This window comes from Opisthocomus hoazin, chromosome 1 (assembly GCF_030867145.1).
Source record: "Opisthocomus hoazin isolate bOpiHoa1 chromosome 1, bOpiHoa1.hap1, whole genome shotgun sequence".
Lineage (NCBI taxonomy): Eukaryota > Metazoa > Chordata > Aves > Opisthocomiformes > Opisthocomidae > Opisthocomus > Opisthocomus hoazin.
The window spans coordinates 28,352,135-28,373,733 of NC_134414.1; the positions used below are offsets into that span (position 1 = coordinate 28,352,135).

The window sequence follows — 21,599 nt, forward strand, 5'->3', positions numbered from 1 at the left end:
AGGACAGTGTGGCCTCATACAGAAGTGTAGAGGTGGGAACTTGCAAAATGTAATCTTGGGCCCACTTCTGTGGCCGTGGAAGAGCTGTGCCTTACTTACATCATCAGAGAGCTGTGGAGATTAACTAGTTAAGCTTTGTGGAGTATTTTATTTTAGGGAAGTCCTCTGCAAAGCTATTAAACACAGAACATGGTTTCAATGAGCTTCTCATCAACCAACATCCCCAAGTTCTGAGGAGAAGGACTTAGGGGTGCTGGCTGACAAGAAGCTAAACATGACCCAGCAATGTGCGCTTACAGCCCAGAAAGCCAGCTGTGGGCTTTTTCCCGACAAAAGAAGTGTGGCCAGCAGGTCGAGGGAGGTGATTCTGCCCCTCTACTCCGCTCTGGTGAGACCCCACGTGGAGTCCTGAATCCAGCTCTGGAGCCCCCAGCACAGAAAAGACATGAACCTGTTGGAGTGGGACCAGAGGAGGGACACAAAAATGATCCAAGGGCTGGAGTAGCTCTCCTGCAAGGACAGGCTGAGAGAATTGGGGCTGTTCAGCCTGGAGAAGGCTGGGGGGAGACCTTGTAGCAGCCTTCCAGTACCTGAAGGGGCCTATAAGAAAGCTGGAGAGGGACTTTTTACAAGGGCCTGTAGTGACAGGACAAAGGGTAATGGCTTTAAACTAAAAGAGGTTAGGTTTAGATTAAGTATAAAGAAGAAAATCTTTACTCTGGGGGTGGTGAGGCACTGGCACAGGTTGCCCAGAGAAACTGTTGGTGCCCCCTCCCTGAAAGTGTTCAAGGCCGGGTTTGATGGGGCTTTGATCAGCCTGGTCTAGTGGAAGGTGTCCCGGCCCATGGCAGCGGGGTTGGAACTAGATGATCTTTAAGGTCCCTTCCAACCCAAACCATTCTATGATTCTGTGATTCTATGATTCTATGATTATCGTAAGTGCAACTTTTGTTATTGAGTTTGCAGTATAGTATTCTATTTATGTATATTTTGCATACGTAGAAATATTTTTCAGTATTGGTATCTGTAATTCTAAGTATTCTCTTGCAAGATCTTTATTACACTTTCTGCTCTGCTAATATTGTTATTCCTTTGTAGTGACATTTACTAGCTCTTTTCATTTCATTTCTCCAGCTGCTCTCTTGTGGACTTCTGGAAAAGCTGAAGTTCAGTGTTTTAGAACTGCAGGAGTACCTGGACACATACAACAACAGGAAAGAAGCAACACTCTCGGTATGCTGGATGATGTTATGTTCTTGGTTTTGTCCTTGTGTATACTTAGGCTATGTCAGGAAATTGCAGATACACTCAGATCTGTTTAAACTAATATTGACTAGAAAAACATGTTTCAGATACCAGAGTCATTAAATGTTTCCTCCTGAACATATGAACCAGAACTAAAAAAACAGCTATTGTGTCCCTTGATTTTAGAAACATTAGCATCTTTAATATTCCTGCTCTCTCCTTTCTCCTATTCAGTAATAAATTCATTTTCTTGGTTTATGCAATTCAAATACTAATAGAAATGAAGACTATACTTTTTTAATTGCAGTCAAAGCAAATTGTCACAGTCTGTGTGAATAAAAAGTGCAATTGCAAGATTTTATTTGTTTACATGCTGTGCTGCGAAACTAAAATACTGCTCACCTTTCTTCAAATCAAACTATAGGCCTTACTCATATCTTCTTTGAATTTCTTTCTGAAAACAGTGGCTTGCAAACTGCAAAGCAACATTTGCTGGGGGCTCACGAGATGGAGTTATTACCTGCCAGCCAGGGGACTCGGAAGAGAAGGTAATGAAGGAGCAGTATTATTCCTCTCCTGTAAAGTGATGTGTGTGGTGTATCTTGTCCTCAGCCCCCCAACACCCTGCTGTGCTTCCTCCTTGTCTCTCTGCTGGGCCAGGGCATAACCCAGTTTGCACACTTAAGGCTCAAAGGTATGGTTGTTGCCGCAGTCCTGACCACAGGAAATGGGAAGTATTCAGAGGAAATACTTCCACCTGCCTGGTCTAAACAAGGAAGCAGAGCTAACCTTGCCTGTGTCTTGTGTGCTCTCCCTTTTAGGGAGATGTTGCAGCAGCAGTTTCCCACAGCGCAGAGCCTCTGAAAATCGCTCGTGGTGTACTGTGCTTCCACATTACACCCGTTTTATCTACAGCTGTTGCAGGCTCGGTCTGCCCAACAGCAATACTTGCCTGGTTGAAATCCACTTAGATTAGTAGTTATGAAATAATGACTGTAAAATGGCCAGGGAAATCATTTATGCTGTAGATAAGTATTTATGGCTAAGGCAAAATATCTATCACTTTTGAACAAAAGTTTTACACACAGACACACATATATATACATAAATATGTATACATTTAGTGTGCTGATTTTAGTTAAGAAATCAAATCTTTTTATAATATCAGCACAATCAGCAGACATTCCTGTTACTTGATATTATACTAAGAATACGAAACAGCTGGTATTGTAGTGGTGTAGAATGAGCTGAGAAATGTTATTTCGTGGGTTTTTTTCCTTTTGAAGGAAAAAGAATGGAGGGATGGGAAAAAGGGGGCTGGAGAGGATTAGCCAAAATCGGGAAGCAGCAACAGCATGTAGAAAAAAAGTGGCATCTCCTCTTTCCATGTATTTCAACTTGTGAAAGATAATGATGACATTTTCAGAAAACAAAGTTGCCTGTTGCAACCATTTTTTTCAAATACCTTGTTTTATTCTTACGCTGGTTTCAGTTTGTCCGTCTTCTCCCCCAGTTCACTTTATCTTCTTCTTTTTTTATCTTAACATCTCTTCCCTACCTCTATGTATTTGTCTTCCTGTCTTCGAACTCCCTTGATTTTTTTTTTTAATGCCATTTCCCAAGAACCCCAAATCCTTGCCACGCCTGCATTTTGGCTTTCTTGACCTTCTTAGCAAATCTAATTTGCTAATAAATCATCTGGCTGCAATCACAGGTGGTGGGAAAACTGTTCAATCTTCCCCCACCTGGCACTGGCACCAGCAAAAGTTACAGGCACCTTCCAGTGCCTTTAAACAGGATGCTGTCTCTTCTGTAATTGCAATGGTGTACAGGGAAGTTACAAGTGAGCTACTCTCAAATCTTAAAAAGAGGGACCTGGAACACATGCTGCTGCCTCTCCTGCAAGTGCATCAGGAGAGGGAGATACAGGATACAGAGGGAGGCATAAATATCTGAAGGCGCAGGGGCTTTCTCTTCCCACTGATGCACAACACCCTGAAGAGTGACTTCAGGCTGTAGTGTTAAATATCTTGCTGTGTACAGCTTAACTTACCCTCTTCATCCGTCTTTTGCAAACCCATAGCATGGGATGGAGGATCACACATCTTGCTGATAATCTACACTGTTTCTTTTTTGGAAAAGCAGAGGGTAGAGAACGCTGAGGATAGGAATAATCTGTGATGTGAGCTCGTATAGCATCAAATCAAATGCTAACAAGTGTCATGTTCCACTTGTGTGGGGTTTTTTTAATTAGGTGTTCACTGTTTCAGAATTAAATGTGTGTTTTGTGAAGCTGGGGATAGTGTTCTTCCTGCTTATCAGACAACCTGAAAAGAAGGGTTTCTCACTCCTGCAGGAATCCCTGGTCTCTCCCCAGCATTGTTCCTTCATCCCAAAATGCATTATTCCTTGGAAGTTGATAGGATGGTAGGTCTTTGATCAGCAGGCATATTTCTTTTCTTCCCCTTCTCATTTAACTGTCAATTGAAGCAGCTCATCCCAAAGGAACATTCTGTTTATTCCACAAAGAGTAATGGGAGGAAGAGTCCAGGGAAACTGAGGAAATGTCATTAGGAAGGGACAAGGAAAAATTACTCCTGGAGTGGCAAGTAGTTGTTTTCTTACCTTTCCTCACCTCTTTTCCCTGAACCTGAAAGGCTAAAGAATCTAATGACTGTAGGAAAAAAAGTCTGTCTTGTAGTGGTCAGTGGTAGTCACAAGGGAACTTGCCTAAATTCTTAAACTCATGGAGGGTTAGACTAGAGTCTGAAATCCTGCTGAAAACTTCTGGCATAAAAAATTGCTTAGCTAAGCACAAAACCAGGCTACTTCTGGAAAAGGTGCAGCAACAGTTGTAAGGAAGAAAAAGCAACACCTTGCTCTACAGAAGGCAGAAATCTTAGATTCTCAGAACTCCCCACCTGGTAAAAAGCTGGAGGTGAAAACAGTCCCCTCTACAGGCAAGACAGACAGAAGACCAAATTCAGCATTAGCACAAGTGGTTGCAACACAAATGCCTGCTGATGCTGATAACTAACTTGGCACCAATTTCTCTAATCAGATCTTATTTCAGAATAATTGCACATGATTTGTTGACCATTGTTACTGAATATTGGCAAAGGCAAAAGATGCTTATTCTGACATTAGAGAAGCTTGAAATAGAAGCTGTCTAGGTCAGCTACTAGAACTAGCAACTTTTCTGAAACTGGGTAAAAGCTTCATGTCCCAGAATGTCTTTCCCTCCCTTATTTTTGCAACAGATTACATGATTTGCATGTGATTTGCAAGCTTTGATGCTACATTGAGCAGCAGAGTCTCAAGGTCAATTTATAGACAAATGATAACTGTAGATACTATTGTGCTGTCTGTCCAGGTGTAACAGTCTTAGATGAGTACAGCTGTCAGTACATTCTTCCACCTTACTAAACAGAGATTTTTTCAATCTAGTCAAAGACTGGTTTTGTTTGGAGGTTTTTTCCCTGGAAAAAAGATACCTGGAAGATCCTATTTTTCTTGTCAATTAGCACTGCTAATTCCAATAAGTATTTATCTCCCAAGGAGATGTTCAGTTCACTCTGTGAGTCCAAAGCCAGTATACACCTTTCTTAAACCGTGTTCATCCCAAAGCTCACCACAAACTAATAGATGTGGGCTTTGCAAATTCAGACAGTTACTGGGTATTTAAAACATGCTGCACCCCATAAAAATTCATCCAAAAATTCAGAATGTACCTGTTTCTGTGGGTTTCCCTGTAGTTCAATTACTCTAGGCCACCAGTAAGACTGGAGGTGTACCTCCTGGGACCATAGTCATCTGGAGTTGAGTTGAGTTACAGTAAAGGTCAAGGCACAGTGAGTCTCATTGTTAAGTTAGAAATTCTTAATAATCATTTCTCTGAATGCTGCTTGATAGATCCATGGACTGACAATGAGGTGAAATTGGCTTGGGCAGGCAGCTTTTCCAAAGCAGGAACACAGCTGTGTTTTAGATTTCCCCAGACGGAATAGTGTCTACTGTCCTTGAAGCTCAGTGGATATTTAAGAATGCACAGCATACACTGTATCTCTGTTTTTCTCTCTGATATACATATATATATATGTATATATATACACCTACACACACAAATTTGTATATATATACCCACTTTGCTAGACTGTGAGAAAAGCTTTTGTCTGCTGGACTGTCAAGTCAAATAGAATGCCTTAATAAGATGCACTCACAATTAAAAACCCTTGCACACAGCCGTTGTTTTGTTATGGTGGGACTCTTCTGTGCCAATAAATGACTAAAGACTCTGTTGCCATCCGAGTGGGATTAAGAATAATTTATTAATAACATTTCTTAATGCCTTAAGAAATAATTGTATAACTGTCATCTCTTTTCAGTATGTAAAAATGATTCCTTGAAAAAAGCAAGAAGGCCCGTGATCTAAAGATTACTACTTTGCTATCTTCCTGTTCTGCTAATGGTACAGCACAGTAATTCTCTGTCTCACTAAAAAACTAAATCAAAGTGTTGCTGCTGGGGGGTGTGTCCTTCTTAGATGCAGCATTTACCAGGTGCATAAAGGACTCTGCAAGTGATCCAAATACTCTAAGCAGTGTTTTCAGCTGCCGAAGCCATTCATTGTGTAGTGTCTGTCAACTAATCTAAAGCAACACTTCCCTTACCGTTGGAATTAAACTAGAAATTGAGAAGAGTGAAGGTGAGGAACATTCCGCCTGAGCCCTTGCTGCTGGGGACTACAACAAATGTCACTTAGCACAATTATGAGTGTTTTTACAACTTCCAAGGAATATTTCATTTTATACCAAAAGAGAGAGGAAGATAAGTTACAATCATGAAATTGTAGAGCCGTGTGGAGTTGAGCATCAGTAGCTTAGGGAGATTTTGTATCCAGCATATTTTCTTTCAGTGAAGAAGAAGGGGTTTTCATGTAATGCGAAACCCCTTCCCCACCCCTCTTTTTTTGGCTTGCCCTGGTTTTGGAAGCAGTACAGAGAAGACAGTATTTTCTTAAAAAATAAAGACCATGAAATTGACTTATTTGCTGCTTCCCCCCCCTTCCTCCACTTCTTTAAAGTAAATTCCATGGCAAATTAGATATTGTATGTGGATTCCAGTATTTTTGAAAGTGCAAATGAAACTTGGTGGCATGCTAAACTTCAGAGGAGCGTAAGTCAGAGACAAACAAGATTTGAAAAACACAAGCCAGCACACCTGTGAATTTACTAGCTCACTGTGATCTGTCTGCTCTTGTCCTCTTCTTATCTTGAATTTAGCTTTACAAAGCTTAATTTACGTGAACTGCGTGGAAGCCAAGATATAAAGAGCTTTTTTCAAGAGTACTAAATAGAAGAAAAAAACTGTTCAAGCAATGTTAAAGGCATAAAATTAAACATCACAAAACTTAAAGCTTAGTTTGTCATGGTTTTATAGAAGAGTAGTGCAGGATTTGGGACAACACTTTTCAAACATACTTTAATAGCAAGGCCAATGGAAAGGCGCCAGACTGAAGTACTTTGTTAGGCTACACAAAGTCAGCATTTTTTCACATTTCTATGTTTGCTGCCTTTGTGTTAATGGTAAGGTAAATCGTTTTAATTAAAATTCCAAATGTTTTTTAACACTGTGTGCATATGCACTAGCATCAGGCTGTAAGTGGGCAGACAACATTGTATTTGTTACTTACAGCATTTACATGATGATTCTGTTCATCTACAATCTCATGAGAATGTCATATATACAAAATAAGGAAAGTTGCACTAGATGCACACAGAGTGCAAATGATAGTTCTTGGCAAAGAAAAGAGGAACACTTCTTCTTGAGGAGAGAAGCTAGTCCCCTAATCTTTGAAATGCTAATGTAACTGAATTAGCATTTTTATTACCATTGCAACAGGACTTCCACTGACATTTTAATAGCTCCAGAATTATGAATCAGTGAGTCATTACTGGTGAGAGGAAGGAATACAAAGCTGTTTCAACTTGTGGCATTGCCATGTAGTGAAACCCAAATGGCATTTTCCATGGATTTTTTTTTCTTGTGATAGTCATAACTTAAAAGTTATATGCAAAATGTTTCCATTGTAATGTGCCAAGTAATAAACCCAGCAGTTACAAAGCTTGTTCTGGAAATTTCACTAAATTGATTCTGTCCAAAAACAGAAGTATTTATAAATAAGAAAATATTTCTAAATAACAAAGTTCAGTTATGTTCATCATTTGAAAACCTTTCCTAATTTTTTTAGTGTTTTGCAATATGTCCTCTTTTTAATAACAAAGAAAGCAGATTTAAATAAAAGTATTAGTTCAAGAGTTTTCTAACACAATTTCACTGTAAGTTCCTGAGCTACTGAATGGAATAAATCAAAACTAATAAATCTGCAGATCTAACTGAGGATATTTAGACTGGAATTTACCATTAGAATTGAAGCTTGATTTTATTAAGAATGCTGTGCATGTTGTATGTGGTATTTCCAACCAGTTATCAGGTTGAGGCAAGCATTGCTAATACTGCTGGCAAGTTATGCTATTAAAGATGGGCTGTGCTTCCTATTGCATGCATTACACTGACACTATACTTTCTTTCCTTTCCTTTTCTCCTGTGCCATGCTTGCTGTGTAGCAAATGGAATCTCTTGCAGTAAGTTGAAGTTCTTTCATATTCTTTGTCCATCTGTAGATGGACTAATACACCCCAATTTTACTGTTTTACTTCTAAGCATGTTTTCCTTTTTTGTTGTAATATTCCTGTAGAATACGTGGTTCTACATGCAGTGACTAAAACAATTTACTAAGGTGTGTTTTGTGAAGTCTAAAAATACTGTGCCAAAATTCTGACACCTTCATGTGCTGTTTTAAATGGTCATTTACATAAATATTTAAAAATCAAAACTTTGAGTGGATATAATATGCTGGAGAGGAAAATAAAATATTTTGTTACATTAAAACTCATAATTTTCAATTTGTCCCAATGAAAAACTGCAATTTTGTAGTTGTCAGTTATGTTTCAAATTGGTTTTGTTTATGTGTTGATGAATAGTTTCACCATGATTGGTTTTCTAATACTTATTCAGGAAGAACAAAAATTGAGTTGATTGATATGGTAACTAAATACTGAGTGAGTCAAACTTGAGTCTTCAGTTTCAGCCTAGTTTGTCTTCCTTCAGGTTGGCAGCCAGAAGGGTGAAACTGAATTGTTGTTCTCCAAGGACTAAAAAAAAATCATGTGTTACATGCCAAGCTATTGTGAGATTTTATTTTTAATTATGTTATGCCATGTCCTGGTTTTCAATTAATTTTTAACTCCCTGACAATTTTAAGTATATATGTATGTAACATACAGTGTTAGGTAGCATTGCCAGTTCTCCAAAATTTGAACAGAGTGAATTTAATCCCTGCTGGTGCACTGAACATGACCAGGGAGCTGGCATGCATCCCTGGACTGGTGTCAGGGGTGGTCGGCTGGTCGGTCAGCACCTTCCCTGGCAGGGGCACCAGCCAGCCCCTCAAGTGCCTGGGCACAGTTCGAGAGGAGACAGAAGCCAGAGCCATTTCCCAGGAGGTTGTGTCTAAAGAGTCACTCTTGAGTTTGGGAGGAGAAAGGTTAGCAACACAGATGCGAGCTTGGCAGTGCTCCATGGCCTCAGTTAGAGAGAGTGGAATCGGGGCAGGTTCGTTTATCAGGCAGCATCCCTCATGCCCTACCTCTTCATTCTCTTGGCCACCGGCAGGTTTTGTCCCTGCCCACAAGTCAGTTCTGTCCTAGCAGGTTCCACACCTGTTCCTTCCCTTTTTTCCCCACCAAGGATATACCTGGCCTTCGTTCAGCTCCTGTGGGTCTTTGCTGTCCTGTCAGGTCTGGTGAGATGCCTTCCTTCCAGGTGGGGAGAGAATGGTCTGCCTCTGCTCACCAGTAACAAACATTAAACATACCAACTCAGATACCAGAAACAGTTTATCCACAACAGCACAGAGCTCAGACCAGGCAAATTTACAGCACTGGACTCTGCTGCAGTGACAGACCAATGCCGAGGTGTGAGCAGACCCATCTGCCTTGCTTTCGGTAGGACAGGCCCTGCCAGGTTGGCACCTGCTGCTCCTGCTCTCCCCCATAAACCTCCTTCAGACGGAGGCTAGCTCTGCCTGGTTATGGCACTGCCCTTGGGTGACTGTTCGTAGATGGGTAGTTGGTGTCCACCTTTCCCTGACCATCAAAGTTGAAATTTGCCAAAGAACCTCTCTTTTGACCTCAGTCCCTCTGCCTTGGCTGGCTGGTACAGAAATTTTGGGAACTGGAATGCTAAGGATATGGTTCTAACTTTGGCTTATTAATAAAACCCCTGGCATTTATATATTGAACCACATGTAAACAAACACTTCAGTCAAATTAATGCTTACAATGTTTTTAAAGTACTTTTTATTAGTGTTTGTGCTGGCATTTGCACAGACCCCAGTTCAGCAAATAGCTGAAGTACATGCTGGTAGCTAAGCACGTATGAAGTCCTTTAAGGAAGCAAAGTCATTCATAGCAACTTCTTCTTTTCTGCCATGTTTGGCATGAAACTCTGCTCTGGTTCCTCCAAGCAAATGGAAAGATCACACTGAGCCCACCCTTGGTCACTGTCTCTGTAATACAGAGAAGACAAATAAAACATGGTTGAAAGTCTGTGAGGCTTTCCTGCCAAAGGGTCAGAAGGCCTCCTGACTGGTACTTGCAGGATTTTAACTTTTTCCGTAATTTGCCAAGGATTAAATATTCCTCCCTTCCCCACCATGATCCAGCTGTAGAACTAAGTGAATCCCCCATCCTGATCATAGAATCATTAAGGTTGGAAAAGACCTCTAAGATCATCAAGTCCAACCATCAAGCACGGATACCAGGACCGTGAGCATATTAACTTGACGCCTCTGGCAGATGTGCCCATCGCACGTTACTTCAGTGTGTCTGACACCTCTTGTGTGGTGCTGCGCATTGCACTGGAAGAAACAAGTTAATATTCATAGAACAGTATCTGCTTAATCTGGGAGAATAAATTGAGGAAGCCAGGTGTCCTCTTACACATTAAACTCTGTCCATCTGTTGTATGGTTTCTTTAAGATGGTGGAAAATCCATGAGCTGAGGTTTAAGTTGCTGTGCTGGCACTTCCTCCTTCCCGCTCCAAGCTGGATTTATTGCCTCTCTTCCTCTCCCCTCAAAGAAGCACGCAGGAGCTTTGACCCTCGTGGACAACTGCTTCATTGCTTCTCTCTTGGATTTCCATCCTCTCAGAAGAGGTCTTTGACCATTTCTGAGGTTTTAAAGAAGTTCATGTTGTATGCAGCAAAGTCATTTCCCACATATTCTGCCTCTGCTTTCCAGCTGCAAGCTGGAGATGGTGCAGCTAACCTATGTAAACTGCTTTGAAGTTAATGCTGATGTGTGCTACCTGAGAGCTAGCCATTATAATTTTGATTTTCAATGTTGCATATGACGTACCTGCAGAAGAAAGAATGTGTTCTGAAACAGTATATGATCATACTTCAGTAAAAATAACTTTTTTTGAAGAAATTAACTATCTCAAAGTGGTTTTTTAGATATTGAAAATTATCCCAACTCACTGATCTTTATTAATTATTTCTTCTCCTTCAAATCTTTCCTTAGCAATTGGAACTGTGTCAGAGATTATATAAACTGCACTTCCAGCTGCTGTTGCTTTTTCAGTCCTACTGTAAACTTATCGGACAAGTGCATGAAGTCAGTTCCATGCCAGAGGTATGTAACAAACTACAAAGCCTCACACTGAAAGCATCATTTTGTTTTCATATTCTCATTTTCCTTTCTATGGACTTACACCAAAGATTACACTATTTCACCCTGAATAAAAGTCTGCAGACAAAACCCTTCACTATGCCAGTATCGGCATTAAAATATGGTTGAGATGCTGGGTTTTTTTTTTAATTAACTGTACTTTCAGAGGCTGGGATATTTTATACATGCAGTCTTCAGAAGTCATTCCAGTCAGTGAGAACAAACTAGAATGATACATGAAATCTTAACTTCACTCACACACTTTACATGTAGGGGGGGCTCACACTGTGTGAACATCTGCAAGTGATTTATTTTTATTCTTATTTTAATTGAGGCCTTAATTTTTAGGGAAAATAAGCCTTCTTCACACATACAAGAAAATATCCTTTTCCTAGATCATGAATGATTTTATCTGAACTTTGTGGAGACACTTAGACTAGGAGCACTTGTTAGCATGGCAATAACAAAATAATTTGGTAAATTAATATGGATGCAAAATTAAGGTTTTTGCTGGAATGATGTATTGCAATTTCCAGCCATATAAACTGTCTCTGTTGCATGTGCATTACCTAGAAATGTCTGCAGCAGTTTCTGACAAACAGCTGTTAAATGGTTTTGCATCCTCTCACACCTGAGCAAGCAAAGATGTGTACTGTAGAACTATGTTATATTTTGACTGCAAGTATACAGCCCGATCTTGTTCACTGATAAAAATCAGTGTAATATTTCCAGAGAGTATTAAATTTTTACAAGCTTTCTTCTTTAAGTGTTTCTGACGCAACGCACTATTGCTTTTGACCCAAATAGCTTTCTGTTTGTAGATAAAGCTATGTCTCTGACTTTAAAAAACACTTCACAAGAACAATACTGTTAGTCCAATTCATTTTCAGCAATTGCATGAAATTGTAATACTTTGAAATGCCTTTGAGGTGATCACTTTTAGTTGAATAATCATCACTTAAGGAAAGACAGTAAAATAACTTGCCGTTCCATATCCATTTCTCTCCTGGTAAGGTGTCTATATTTTAAACTATTGAGGGGAAGAAGTTACTATACTTTGCTTGTAGCTGTAAAACAAAATTTCAAGCTATAAAATGTATTTTATGACAGATTCTAGTAGTTTACAGATTCTTTATAAATTGAGATGGTTTGTTTTATCAGATGTGCTGTCGCAGTACAAAGAGTTTGAATAGTTATTGTATCTTCAGGAACCAGTCTGAAGGGTGGCTCGTGGTGTGACGGGGCTGTTCGCTTTTAAGAGAAGGCAGGACAGTAGGCATCTAGTCGTAGAGTAGCCTAAATTTTAGAAATATTGTGTGTTCCTTATAAAAGCATTGACTTCTGTAACTCTTTCCCAGTTAAGATTTTGTTAGATTGTCATAAATAATGCAGCCTATGGAAATGAGGAACAGTAATATAAGGAATAGCTGTTTCACCATGAAATTCACATATTTTGCTGGAGCAATAAGCTATTATTTAAAGGATGTTCCATTGTCAGTTCATGTAACAGTGGTTATTTTTAGCATATATGAGCATGAAAAGGTAGATCTTTAGAAATTAACTGTTCACTTATGAATTATTTATGAGACTTGTGCCGTATTAACTTTTCAGCCTAACAAAGGGTTACACGATTCCTGTCTATCTATTAATCATATCAGCTCCTGCATGTGTTTTGTAAATAAATAACAAGATCATTGCTGGGAGAAGTACATGTTTGCTAAGACTTTTTCACCATGATATGAAAAAAGTAGCGGGGGTGAAAAATAAAAGATTGTTTAGATGTGCTCTTGCATTTTAGCAAGCCAAAAATACAGCATAGGGTCAAAGGAAGCACAAAGCTTAAAAATCTGTAGTTTGTGTTTTCCCTGTATTGTACAGAGCACAGAGATTAAGAAATGCCCTTGTGTTAAAATGGGGTCTTTTCTGTAATGTGTACATCCAACGTAGCAGCAAGAACAGGCTTGAAATAGCCACTCCCTTTGGTGCCAATGGAGAATGAAAATGTCCGTCTCTCATCTTTCTCCCTGGAACAGCTGTTAAATATGTCGAGAGAACTGAGTGAGTTGAAGAAAAATCTGAAGGATGCCACTGCTGCAATCGCAGCTGAGCCTCTGGCGACGGAATCTGAGCCCACATTCAATTCCACGGAAGCGGCTATTCAATCCATGCTGGAGTGTTTGAAAAACAATGAACTTGTTAAAGCCGTCCGACAAATAAGAGAATGCAGGCAAGTTTTGCTGCATGGCTCATATTAGACCTTCACGTTAATAGAGCAGCATGCATTTATTAGCCTCCTAACTTCTACTAAATATAATGTGCTGAGTCAGCATTATTAATTTAATGTGTTTCAACAAGGTACATAGGAGCATCGATATTATTAACTTTCACAGGGGTGTGCCACAAGTAATGATACCAAATCAGTAATACAAACACATATGCTTGCAACAATGAAGATGTTTAATTACATTGCATAGGTCAAAAGCACTTCCGTGTGGCTCTAAAGAATCTTGTTACAGAGCTGATTCCTTCCGGGCGTATGTCACTGGCATCAGCTAACATTCAGCCCAGTTTCACTTCCACTTATTTGAATGAGTTTTCTTAAGCTTCTATTTTTTAGGTAATAGGAGTTGTGCTTTTATGTGATTTCTGTGCCTGACACCAGAGTCTGAGTGACAAATGAGTAGCATAAAACAGTGAGTTGCTTTTGGCTTATAAGCGTGTGCGAGTCAGTTCTCCTTTTAGAGATCTGTATCACCTATTTTCCGTCTGTGCTAATACACCCATAATGACACGGACATTCCTTTCCTGTTTGATTGCAGGATTTTGTGGCCCAATGATATCTTTGGAAGTAGCTCTGACGACGAAGTCCAGACACTACTGAACATTTACTTCCGGCACCAAACCTTGGGTCAGACGGGGACCTACGCACTGGTGGGCTCCAACCAGAGCCTGACTGAAATCTGTACCAAATTAATGGAACTGAATATAGAGATCCGCGACATGATTCGCAGAGCTCAGAGTTACCGGGTCATCAATACTTTTCTTCCAGACTCCAGCATTTCCGGCACAAGTCTCTGACAGGACTCTCGTGTCCGCTTTCACGCTGGGAGTGCTGCCCTGTTGGAGTGAGGTGGCTCAGTGTCTTCTCAGCCTTACAAAGGTTTGGTCAAACTGTACTCACGCTTGTTACGTTTAGGATTTCTGCTAAAAAGACATGGGCCGAACTTCAAATGTGTAGCAATACTGTAAGGACGAAGGTAGCATAGAGCATCTGGGATGGCATCCTTTGTTCTCTGTTGCCCAAAAATCAGTTAGCATTTCACTGAGCAACTGCAACTCACTACTGAAGAAGTGACTTCCATTGCATACCAAAGCCTACTACACTGAACAATACTTCCTCTATAGCAAATTAATTTTAGGTTGGCAAAAGTGCAATGTTTCCTTCATGAAATAATATTTTTTTGTTAAAAAAAAAAACTTGTACATTTTTTCCTTTTTTCTCTTATTTGGTTGAGTGAAAGATGGGCAGAATGAAGCTGGCCACAGAATCTCGCAAACTTGGTCAAAAGCTGAGAGCCTGTGTGTATGAAATAAATTGTAAATGGACTCCAGTTTAATGTACACTGTAATTTGAATATGATTACTGTATCTTAAAACAACGAGCTGCTATGAAGTACATTTCCTAATGTTACTAGGCTACTGTCTCTGAAGGTACTGGATCACATTGCAGAGGTCTGTTCTTAGGCCCCCCCGAGCATCATGAATGGTCTTGGTAGATTTTCTTTTTTTTTTTTTTTAAAGGACCTTGGCTGCTTTTTACTAGAGGGTTGCTTTTATGAATATATTTATACTATTAAAGGATGGTTGATCTAATTTAACTTGCCATTTTGTAGGAGAAAGTCCCATCACAGAGTCAAATCTTTTGAACTGTTATGCATGCATATTTTTATTTAATATAAATTTTTGAGTATAAAAAGTAAAAATATTAACGTGAAATGCAAGTTCTCATGTTAAGTTTCTTTAAAGAGATGTCTTATTTTATTTGTAATGTATATATATAAAAGTCATACCTGTATGGGTTTTTTCTTACATTTAACTGCTGTCCAGTGTTAAATGTATGCATGTAAATCTGTTGCACATCTGAGACACTTTTATTCTGACAACTATGTAACTTATTCACTCTGTAAATACACTTACTGTTTTTGTGAAGTAACTTTGGTTGATATTTGGATCAGTACATCCATTTAACTAAAATATAAAAGTCATATATAATCGCAACAGAGTATGTGCTTGTTGTGAAGATTGTGTTCTTGTCTGACTTTATACTGTTGCAGATGGGATCTGTGATCGGCAGCCCCCAAAAGACACCTTTTTCATCACTGATGGTGAAGTCGCTCATTACACTGAGAGAAACCAGTGAGACATGTAAGGATTTGTCAGTCTGCAGTTACAGCTCAACCAGGAAAAGCACATTGACTAAAGCAGTTTCATCCAAATCCAAAATGGAGGTGAAGGTTTGTTTCTGTTAAAAACATCAGTAATGATCCTGTTCTTTCCAGCGCTGAGTTTCAGTGGGGTTTTTTCTCATTTTTCTCGTGGAAAATCTGTCCAGCCTGCCGTATTCAGCCTTGGCTCTGAGAATCCAGTAAAGCTCTCTCCCCTCCACCCCTTTTCTCTTTTCAAAATGCTTGCACAACTTTATGTGGCTCTTGAAAGATACTTGTATTGATGCACAAAAGGGGTGGAATCGACTTCTTTCACAGGTTTGCTGATTTTGCAGTCCACAGAGCTCTGCAGAACAGTTGTAGTTCCAGGACAAATAGGTACAAGGAAATCACTCAGCTCTTATTCTGAATAAAATAATCTGCAAGGGCAGGAGAAGTCTTCAGAGTTCTGTTACCTATTTCACTTCTGAAAGCTATTCAGGACTGTAATTGGGGTGGTCTGCAAAAATTTTAGCGGTTGGTGAAAGCTGAGATCTGCTTTATCATTTGGCAAAATCATTACTATTTCACAGATCACAGCATCACAGGAAAATTCATGTTGGAGGAGACCTGAGGAGGTCATCCACTTTGAAGCAGGATCAACCATGAGATTGGATTGGGTTACTCAGGCATTTCTCCAGCTGGGTCTTCAAAACATTCAGGATGGAGAGCACACAGCCTCTCTGGACAACCTGTTCTGCTTGACTGTTTTCATGGTGGAAAAGCTTTTGCTTTATCCAGTCTGAACCTGTATGGTTTTATTTTGTGTATGCTGTCTCTCATCCCACTACCATGAGCCACATGGAAGGGCCTGGCTCCGTCTTTCCTGAATAATCATAACCTGGCAGGCTACGGTTAGGTCCCCCTGAAGTCTTCGTTTCTACAGACTGAATGAGCCTGGTTTCTTCAACGTCTCCTCACAGAGCAAGTGCTCCAGCCCCGTGACCAGCTTGGTGGCCTCCACTGAACTCCTTACACTTGATGAACATCTTTCTCATACAGAGAGCCCCAGACTGGATACAGTAATCTAGGTGTGGTCTAGTGAGTGCCAAGTGAAGGAGGACAATCACTTCCCCTGCTCTGCTGGCTCCCCTTCTCTTCTTGCAGCTGAGGATGTTGTTGCCACCCTTTGCTGCCAGGGCCCACTGCTGGCTCCACATCCAGCTCATTGCCAACCAAACCCCAAGGGCACCTTCCAGTGAGGTGCCCTGCTGCTGGGCAGTCCCCTGGCTGTGTCACTGCAATGGGTTCTGCCCATCCAGGGGTAGGAATTTCCTCTTGTCCTCGCTGAATATCAGAAGTCTCCTGTTGGCCCATTCCTCCAGTCAGCTGAGATCCCTCCAAATGGCTGCACTGCCCTCAGCTGTATTGGCTGCTCCCCCCGGTTTGGTGTCACCTGCAAACTTGACAAGTACGCTCTCTAGCCTCGTCCAGGTCACTGGTAAAGATGTTGAACAGAAGTCCCAGGACAGCCCACCTGCTGCACACCACTTGTTACTGTCATGCAGGTAGAGTACAATCCATTAACCACTACCTTGAGCAACTTGATTCAGTTGGTCCTCTGCTGAGTATGAAGACATCCAGAGGTCCCTTCCAACTTCCAAAGTATTCTATGAGTCTTCACAGATACAACAAAACCCATGATGTAACCATCTAGCATCATTTCTAAACTTCAGGTAGAGTAGAAATCAGTATATTCCCAACAAAGCCTCACTGAAACTGTGGTTCATATACGCAGGGAGAAGACATGTATGGCCAAAGCTCAAGAAGAGCTGGAACTGGCCAATGATATGTCAGATAACAAGAAGGGCTTTTTTAAGTATGTTAATAGCAAGAGGAGGTGTAAAGACATTGGACCAATGCTTCTTGTAGATGGTCATCTGACTAACAGGGCTGAAATAAAAGCAGAGACCTTCAATGCTTTCTTCTTGCCTCAGTCTTTAATAAAACTGATAGACCTTGGGCTGCCCGGTCTACTGAGTTGGAGGACCACAAGTTTGGGAACAGAGACTTTCCATTTGTGGACGCTGAAGTTGTAAGGGACCAGCTGTATCAGGTGAATGTTCACAAGTCCATGAGGCCTGATGGGATTCATCCCAGAGCACTGAAGGAGCTAGCAGATCTTATGGCAGGACCCCTCTTGATCACCCACCAAAGGTCCTGGGAGTCTAGGGAGGTCCCCAGTAATGGGAAACTAGGCAGTGTTATCCCAATTTACAGAAAGGGCGTGAGGGAAGACTGAGGGAACTACAGACCTGTTATCTAACCTCAGTTCTCAGAAAAATTATGGAGAAGATTATACTGGGTATTACTGAAAGGCATTTAAAGAATAATGCAGTCATCAGGCACAGTCAGCATGGGTTCACAAAGGGAAAGTCCTGTTCAATTTGATATCCTGCGATGAAAGGAAAGTGGTGGATGCAGTTTTTCTGGAATTTAGTGAGGTGTTTGATGCTGTCCCTCACAGCATCCTTCTGGATAGGCTGTTCTGTGGTGGGATGAGCAGGTTCACGGTGCGCTGGGTGAAGACCTGGCTGAAGGGCAGAGCTCAAAGGGTTGTAGTGGATGGGGATACGTCTGGCTGGTGACCAGTCACCAGCGGTGTCCTCAGTGCTCAACTCTAGGGCCAGTCCTGTGCAATGTATTTATCAACGATCTGGATGTGGGATTTGAATGCACCATTAGCAAGTTTGCTGATGACACCAAACTGGGAGGTGCTGTTAACTCTTGAGGGACAAGAGGCCTTGCAGAGGGGTCTAGATAGGTTGAAGCATTGGGCAATGATTAACAGCACAAAAATTAATGAGTCCAAATGCCAGATTCTGCACTTAGGATGGAGTAATGCTGGGTACAAGTATGAACTGGGAGACGAATGGCTGGAGAGCAGCCCTGCAGAAAGGGACCTGGGGGTGCTGGCTGGCAGCAGGCTCCACAGGAGCCATCCCTGTGCCCTGGCAGCCCGGAGGGCAAACTCCACTCTGGGGCACGTCAGACACAGCACAACCAGCCGGTCAGAAGAGGGAATTGTCTCACTGTGTTCAGCGTTGGTGCAGCCTCAGCTTGAGAGCTGTGTGCAGTTCTGGGCCCCACAATTTGAGAAGGATGTGAAGGCCTTTGAATGCGTCCAGAGAAGGTTAAGAAAGCTGGTGAGAGGGCTGTAAGGTATGTTCTGTGAGGAGCACCTGAGGGCTTCAGGCTTGTCTGGTTTGGAGAAAAGAGGCTGAGGGAGCACCTCATTGCTCTCTACAGCTTCCTGAGGAGGGGAAGTGGGGAGGGAGGTGCTGAGCTCTTCTTGTTCTACCTCTTTTCACGCTCTGTCACAGCTACCCACACTCAAAAGGTTTTTCTTTTCCCCTCCTACTTTACAGTCTTCTGGGATATAGTCTTTGATTATCAAACTGCTGGATGGTTTGGGGTCTTTTTTTTTGTTTGGTTTTGGGTTCTTTTATACATTTGACAGAGGCACTTACAGATGCATTTACCCCAGACTATGCTCCAAAACACATCTTCCACATCAGTTCAGTGGAACTGAAGGAAAAACTTACTATTGCAGTTCACATTACTTCAAGGCAGACTGAAAACAAAAAACCTATTTCATTTAGGAAATCAAATAGGTTCCATTTCCTCCCAGATGCACTTTCCTCTTTCATCACAGAAAGATGAAACTAAGGGGTAACAAACTAGTGCAAATGTTTATTGAGCTTTATTCACAGCATATAAACAATGAAGTTACATACTTTATAAATAATACAAAAGTCTTTATCCATTATCCAATGCCAAGTCAAAAGCCTAAAGTCCAAACATTGCAAGAGACTGACAAAGTGAACAGGAGCGGGCAGACAGGTCAGACAATGTATTTGAAGCTGTAAGTGTTATCGCAGGACAGCCTCTTGCCTCTGCAGCGGCCACAAAGTTCTTGGCGATGCGGTCTCTTGAGGTCAATGTGCCTTTTCTTCTGAGGGCAGGAACAACGAGTCTTTGAACAGGTCTTAAGAAACAAGACATTTTATAAGTAGCAGATCAAAGATGCTCACTTTGTGTTAGACCGACACTTAGTTTTCCTGAACACATGTGGGCAGATACACTTCAAAGAGCTCTTGTGGCAAGAGCCCTGCAGAGTTCAGCAGTATGAGCCTTCTCACCCAGAAGCACAAAACCCTGCCCTACGTGGAGCATAACATGGTATGAACAGGAGACCGTTCGTGCAAGCCGTCTGCAGGAGGCAGGAGCCCCACCCCATTACACCTCACCAAAATAACAGATCCGGTACTTCAATGAAGGCAAGCTCTCCTCCAGATAAAGACAGTATCAAATTAGGCAACTGTAAACTCTTAAGAGTGTATGGCAAACTCTGGCAGTCTCACCCGGATACAGAAATCCGTAACTTACCTGGCACTGGATTGCTTCCACTCGATAGGGATTGAAGCCCTTCTGGCATTTGCGACAGAGCTGCTTGAAGTACACCTGGAAAAGAGCAGGTTGCCACAGAAACTTACTCCTGGCGTTCAGTACAGGCACCTAAATCTGCACCAGAACATCGGACTGGTCACAGGTTAGGTGCCATTCTTACAAGTGTCAGGAAGAAGAAATGACTTGCCAGCTACCTTGTTGCTTCCAGAAATGCACCACACGTAAGCGCTCTCCCATCTGGTCTTGCAGTCTTTACAGTGGAAGTAGCCATACTTCTGCTCCAAGAACTGCCAAGAGAAAGTTCACTGAGCAGCCTCCAGCACCACAAGACCGCCTGGCCCAGCTCCCTCCTTACACCAATTTTTCCCCCCCTATTTCTCCGGCCGCAGCGGAGCCAGAGCTGCCCGGGGACTACAGACCCGGGACGCAGCCTGGGCGGGAAGCCGGGCCGGGCACCGCCGCGTCCTTCACTGCTCGACAGCGGACTTCTCCCCCTCCCTCCGCTCCGGGCTCCACGCTGCCTACCTGGAAGGCCGGCCGCCGTCTGGGGGCCGCGGCCTCCTCCCTGGGCGGAGCGGCCTCGGCCGGGCCCTGCCGCTGCTCTCCGCCCTCCTCCGCCCCCGGCGCCTCGGGGGCCGGCTCGGCCGCCTCAGCCTTCTCCCGGGGCGCGGCGGGCTCGGGCAGCGCGCAGGGCCGGCGGTCGGGCGCCGGCGAGTAGAGGGCGAGGCGGCCCCGGGCGCGGAGGGCGGCGGGGCCCGGCGGGCGGCCGGCGGGCAGCGTGCGCGGCCCCAGCGAGCACTGCACGGCGGTGTCGGCCCGCAGGTTGACCTGCACCCCCACCTCCCGGGTGCCGGCCCGCCGCAGCCGCGGCGCCAGCCCCGGCGTCACCTGCGAGAGGAGGGCCCGCAGCTGCGCCCGCTGGCAGCCCTCCAGGTAGTCGGGGGGCACGGGGGCCAGCGGCCCGCCGAGGAGGGGGCTGATGCCGCCGCTCTTGCTCTGCTTCCAGCTGGGCTGCTTCGCCGCCGGGCCCCGGCTCGGCGTGAGGCCGCCGCGGAAGCCCTGGTAGGCGCCGAAGGGAGGGTAGACGAAGCCCTCCATGACTACAGCTGCAGAAAAGTCGCTCCTGGTCGTCCCCCGGCCCTGCCTTTATCTTATCTGGGGGAGCAGCGGCTAATTGCTGCTAATTGGCGGGGAAATTGGCCCCAGCCCGGCGGGGCTGGCCGCGGGGAGCGCGGGGACCCTCGTCCATGATCTCGGGCGGGCAGTGGGGCCGCGGGGCTGGGAACCGCTGTGAGACGTGGTCTGCGTTGTCCAGGCAAAGTGCCACTCGGTGGCCCCGGCAGAGCTGCCAGGAATCACAGAACCACAGAACGTTTGGGGTTGGAAGGGACCTCTGTGGGTCATCTAGTCCAACCCTCCTGCCGAAGCAGGGTCACCTACAGCAGGCTGCACAGGACCTTGTCCAGGCAGGTCTTGAATATCTCCAGAGAAGGAGACTCCACCACCTCCCTGGGCAGCTTGTTCCAGTGCTCTGTCACCCTCAGAGAGACGAAGTTCTTCCTCGTGTTCAGCTGGAACTTCCTCTGCTTCAGTTTGTGCCCATTGCCCCTTGTCCTGTCGCTGGACACCACTGAAAAGAGTCTGGCCCCATCCTCCTGACACCCATCC

The 21,599-nt window shown here is 43.2% G+C and overlaps 2 protein-coding genes across 6 annotated transcripts in view; one reads left to right on the top strand and one right to left on the bottom strand.

Moving 5' to 3' along the window:
• Positions 1–15,306, top strand: part of FRY (FRY microtubule binding protein) — a 257,840-nt gene extending 242,534 nt beyond the window's left edge. For 4 of the 5 annotated variants that reach the window (XM_075420163.1, XM_075420190.1, XM_075420164.1 and 1 more), the window contains 6 exons: positions 1,135–1,233; positions 1,710–1,793; positions 7,872–7,889; positions 10,891–11,001; positions 13,071–13,264; positions 13,857–15,306. In XM_075420163.1, the coding sequence (XP_075276278.1) occupies positions 1,135–1,233; positions 1,710–1,793; positions 7,872–7,889; positions 10,891–11,001; positions 13,071–13,264; positions 13,857–14,115 (765 nt within the window). In that variant the 3' untranslated portion in view covers positions 14,116–15,306. The remainder of the gene's footprint in view (positions 1–1,134; positions 1,234–1,709; positions 1,794–7,871; positions 7,890–10,890; positions 11,002–13,070; positions 13,265–13,856) is intronic. The other variant, XM_075420181.1, reaches the window with a different exon arrangement.
• Positions 15,307–19,163: 3,857 nt separating this feature from the next.
• On the bottom strand, positions 19,164–21,029 carry ZAR1L (zygote arrest 1 like). Its single transcript, XM_075428619.1, has 4 exons — positions 20,457–21,029; positions 20,126–20,218; positions 19,911–19,985; positions 19,164–19,509 (listed from the first exon to the last, which is right to left on the bottom strand). The coding sequence occupies exons 1-4, from the start codon at positions 21,027–21,029 to the stop codon at positions 19,366–19,368; spliced, it is 885 nt and encodes a 294-aa protein (XP_075284734.1). The 3' UTR covers positions 19,164–19,365.
• Between the last annotated feature and the right edge of the window lie 570 nt (positions 21,030–21,599).

Bases quoted from the DNA above. Each gene is read 5' to 3' on its own strand.
- ZAR1L (XM_075428619.1), bottom strand. From the start codon at position 21,029: ATGGAGGGCTTCGTCTACCCTCCCTTCGGCGCCTACCAGGGCTTCCGC. The intron at 20,219-20,456 runs GTAGGCAGCGTG...TTCTCTTGGCAG, and splicing joins GACGGCGGCCGGCCTTCCAG to TTCTTGGAGCAGAAGTATGG. The intron at 19,986-20,125 runs GTAGCTGGCAAG...GCTCTTTTCCAG, and splicing joins GCATTTCTGGAAGCAACAAG to GTGTACTTCAAGCAGCTCTG.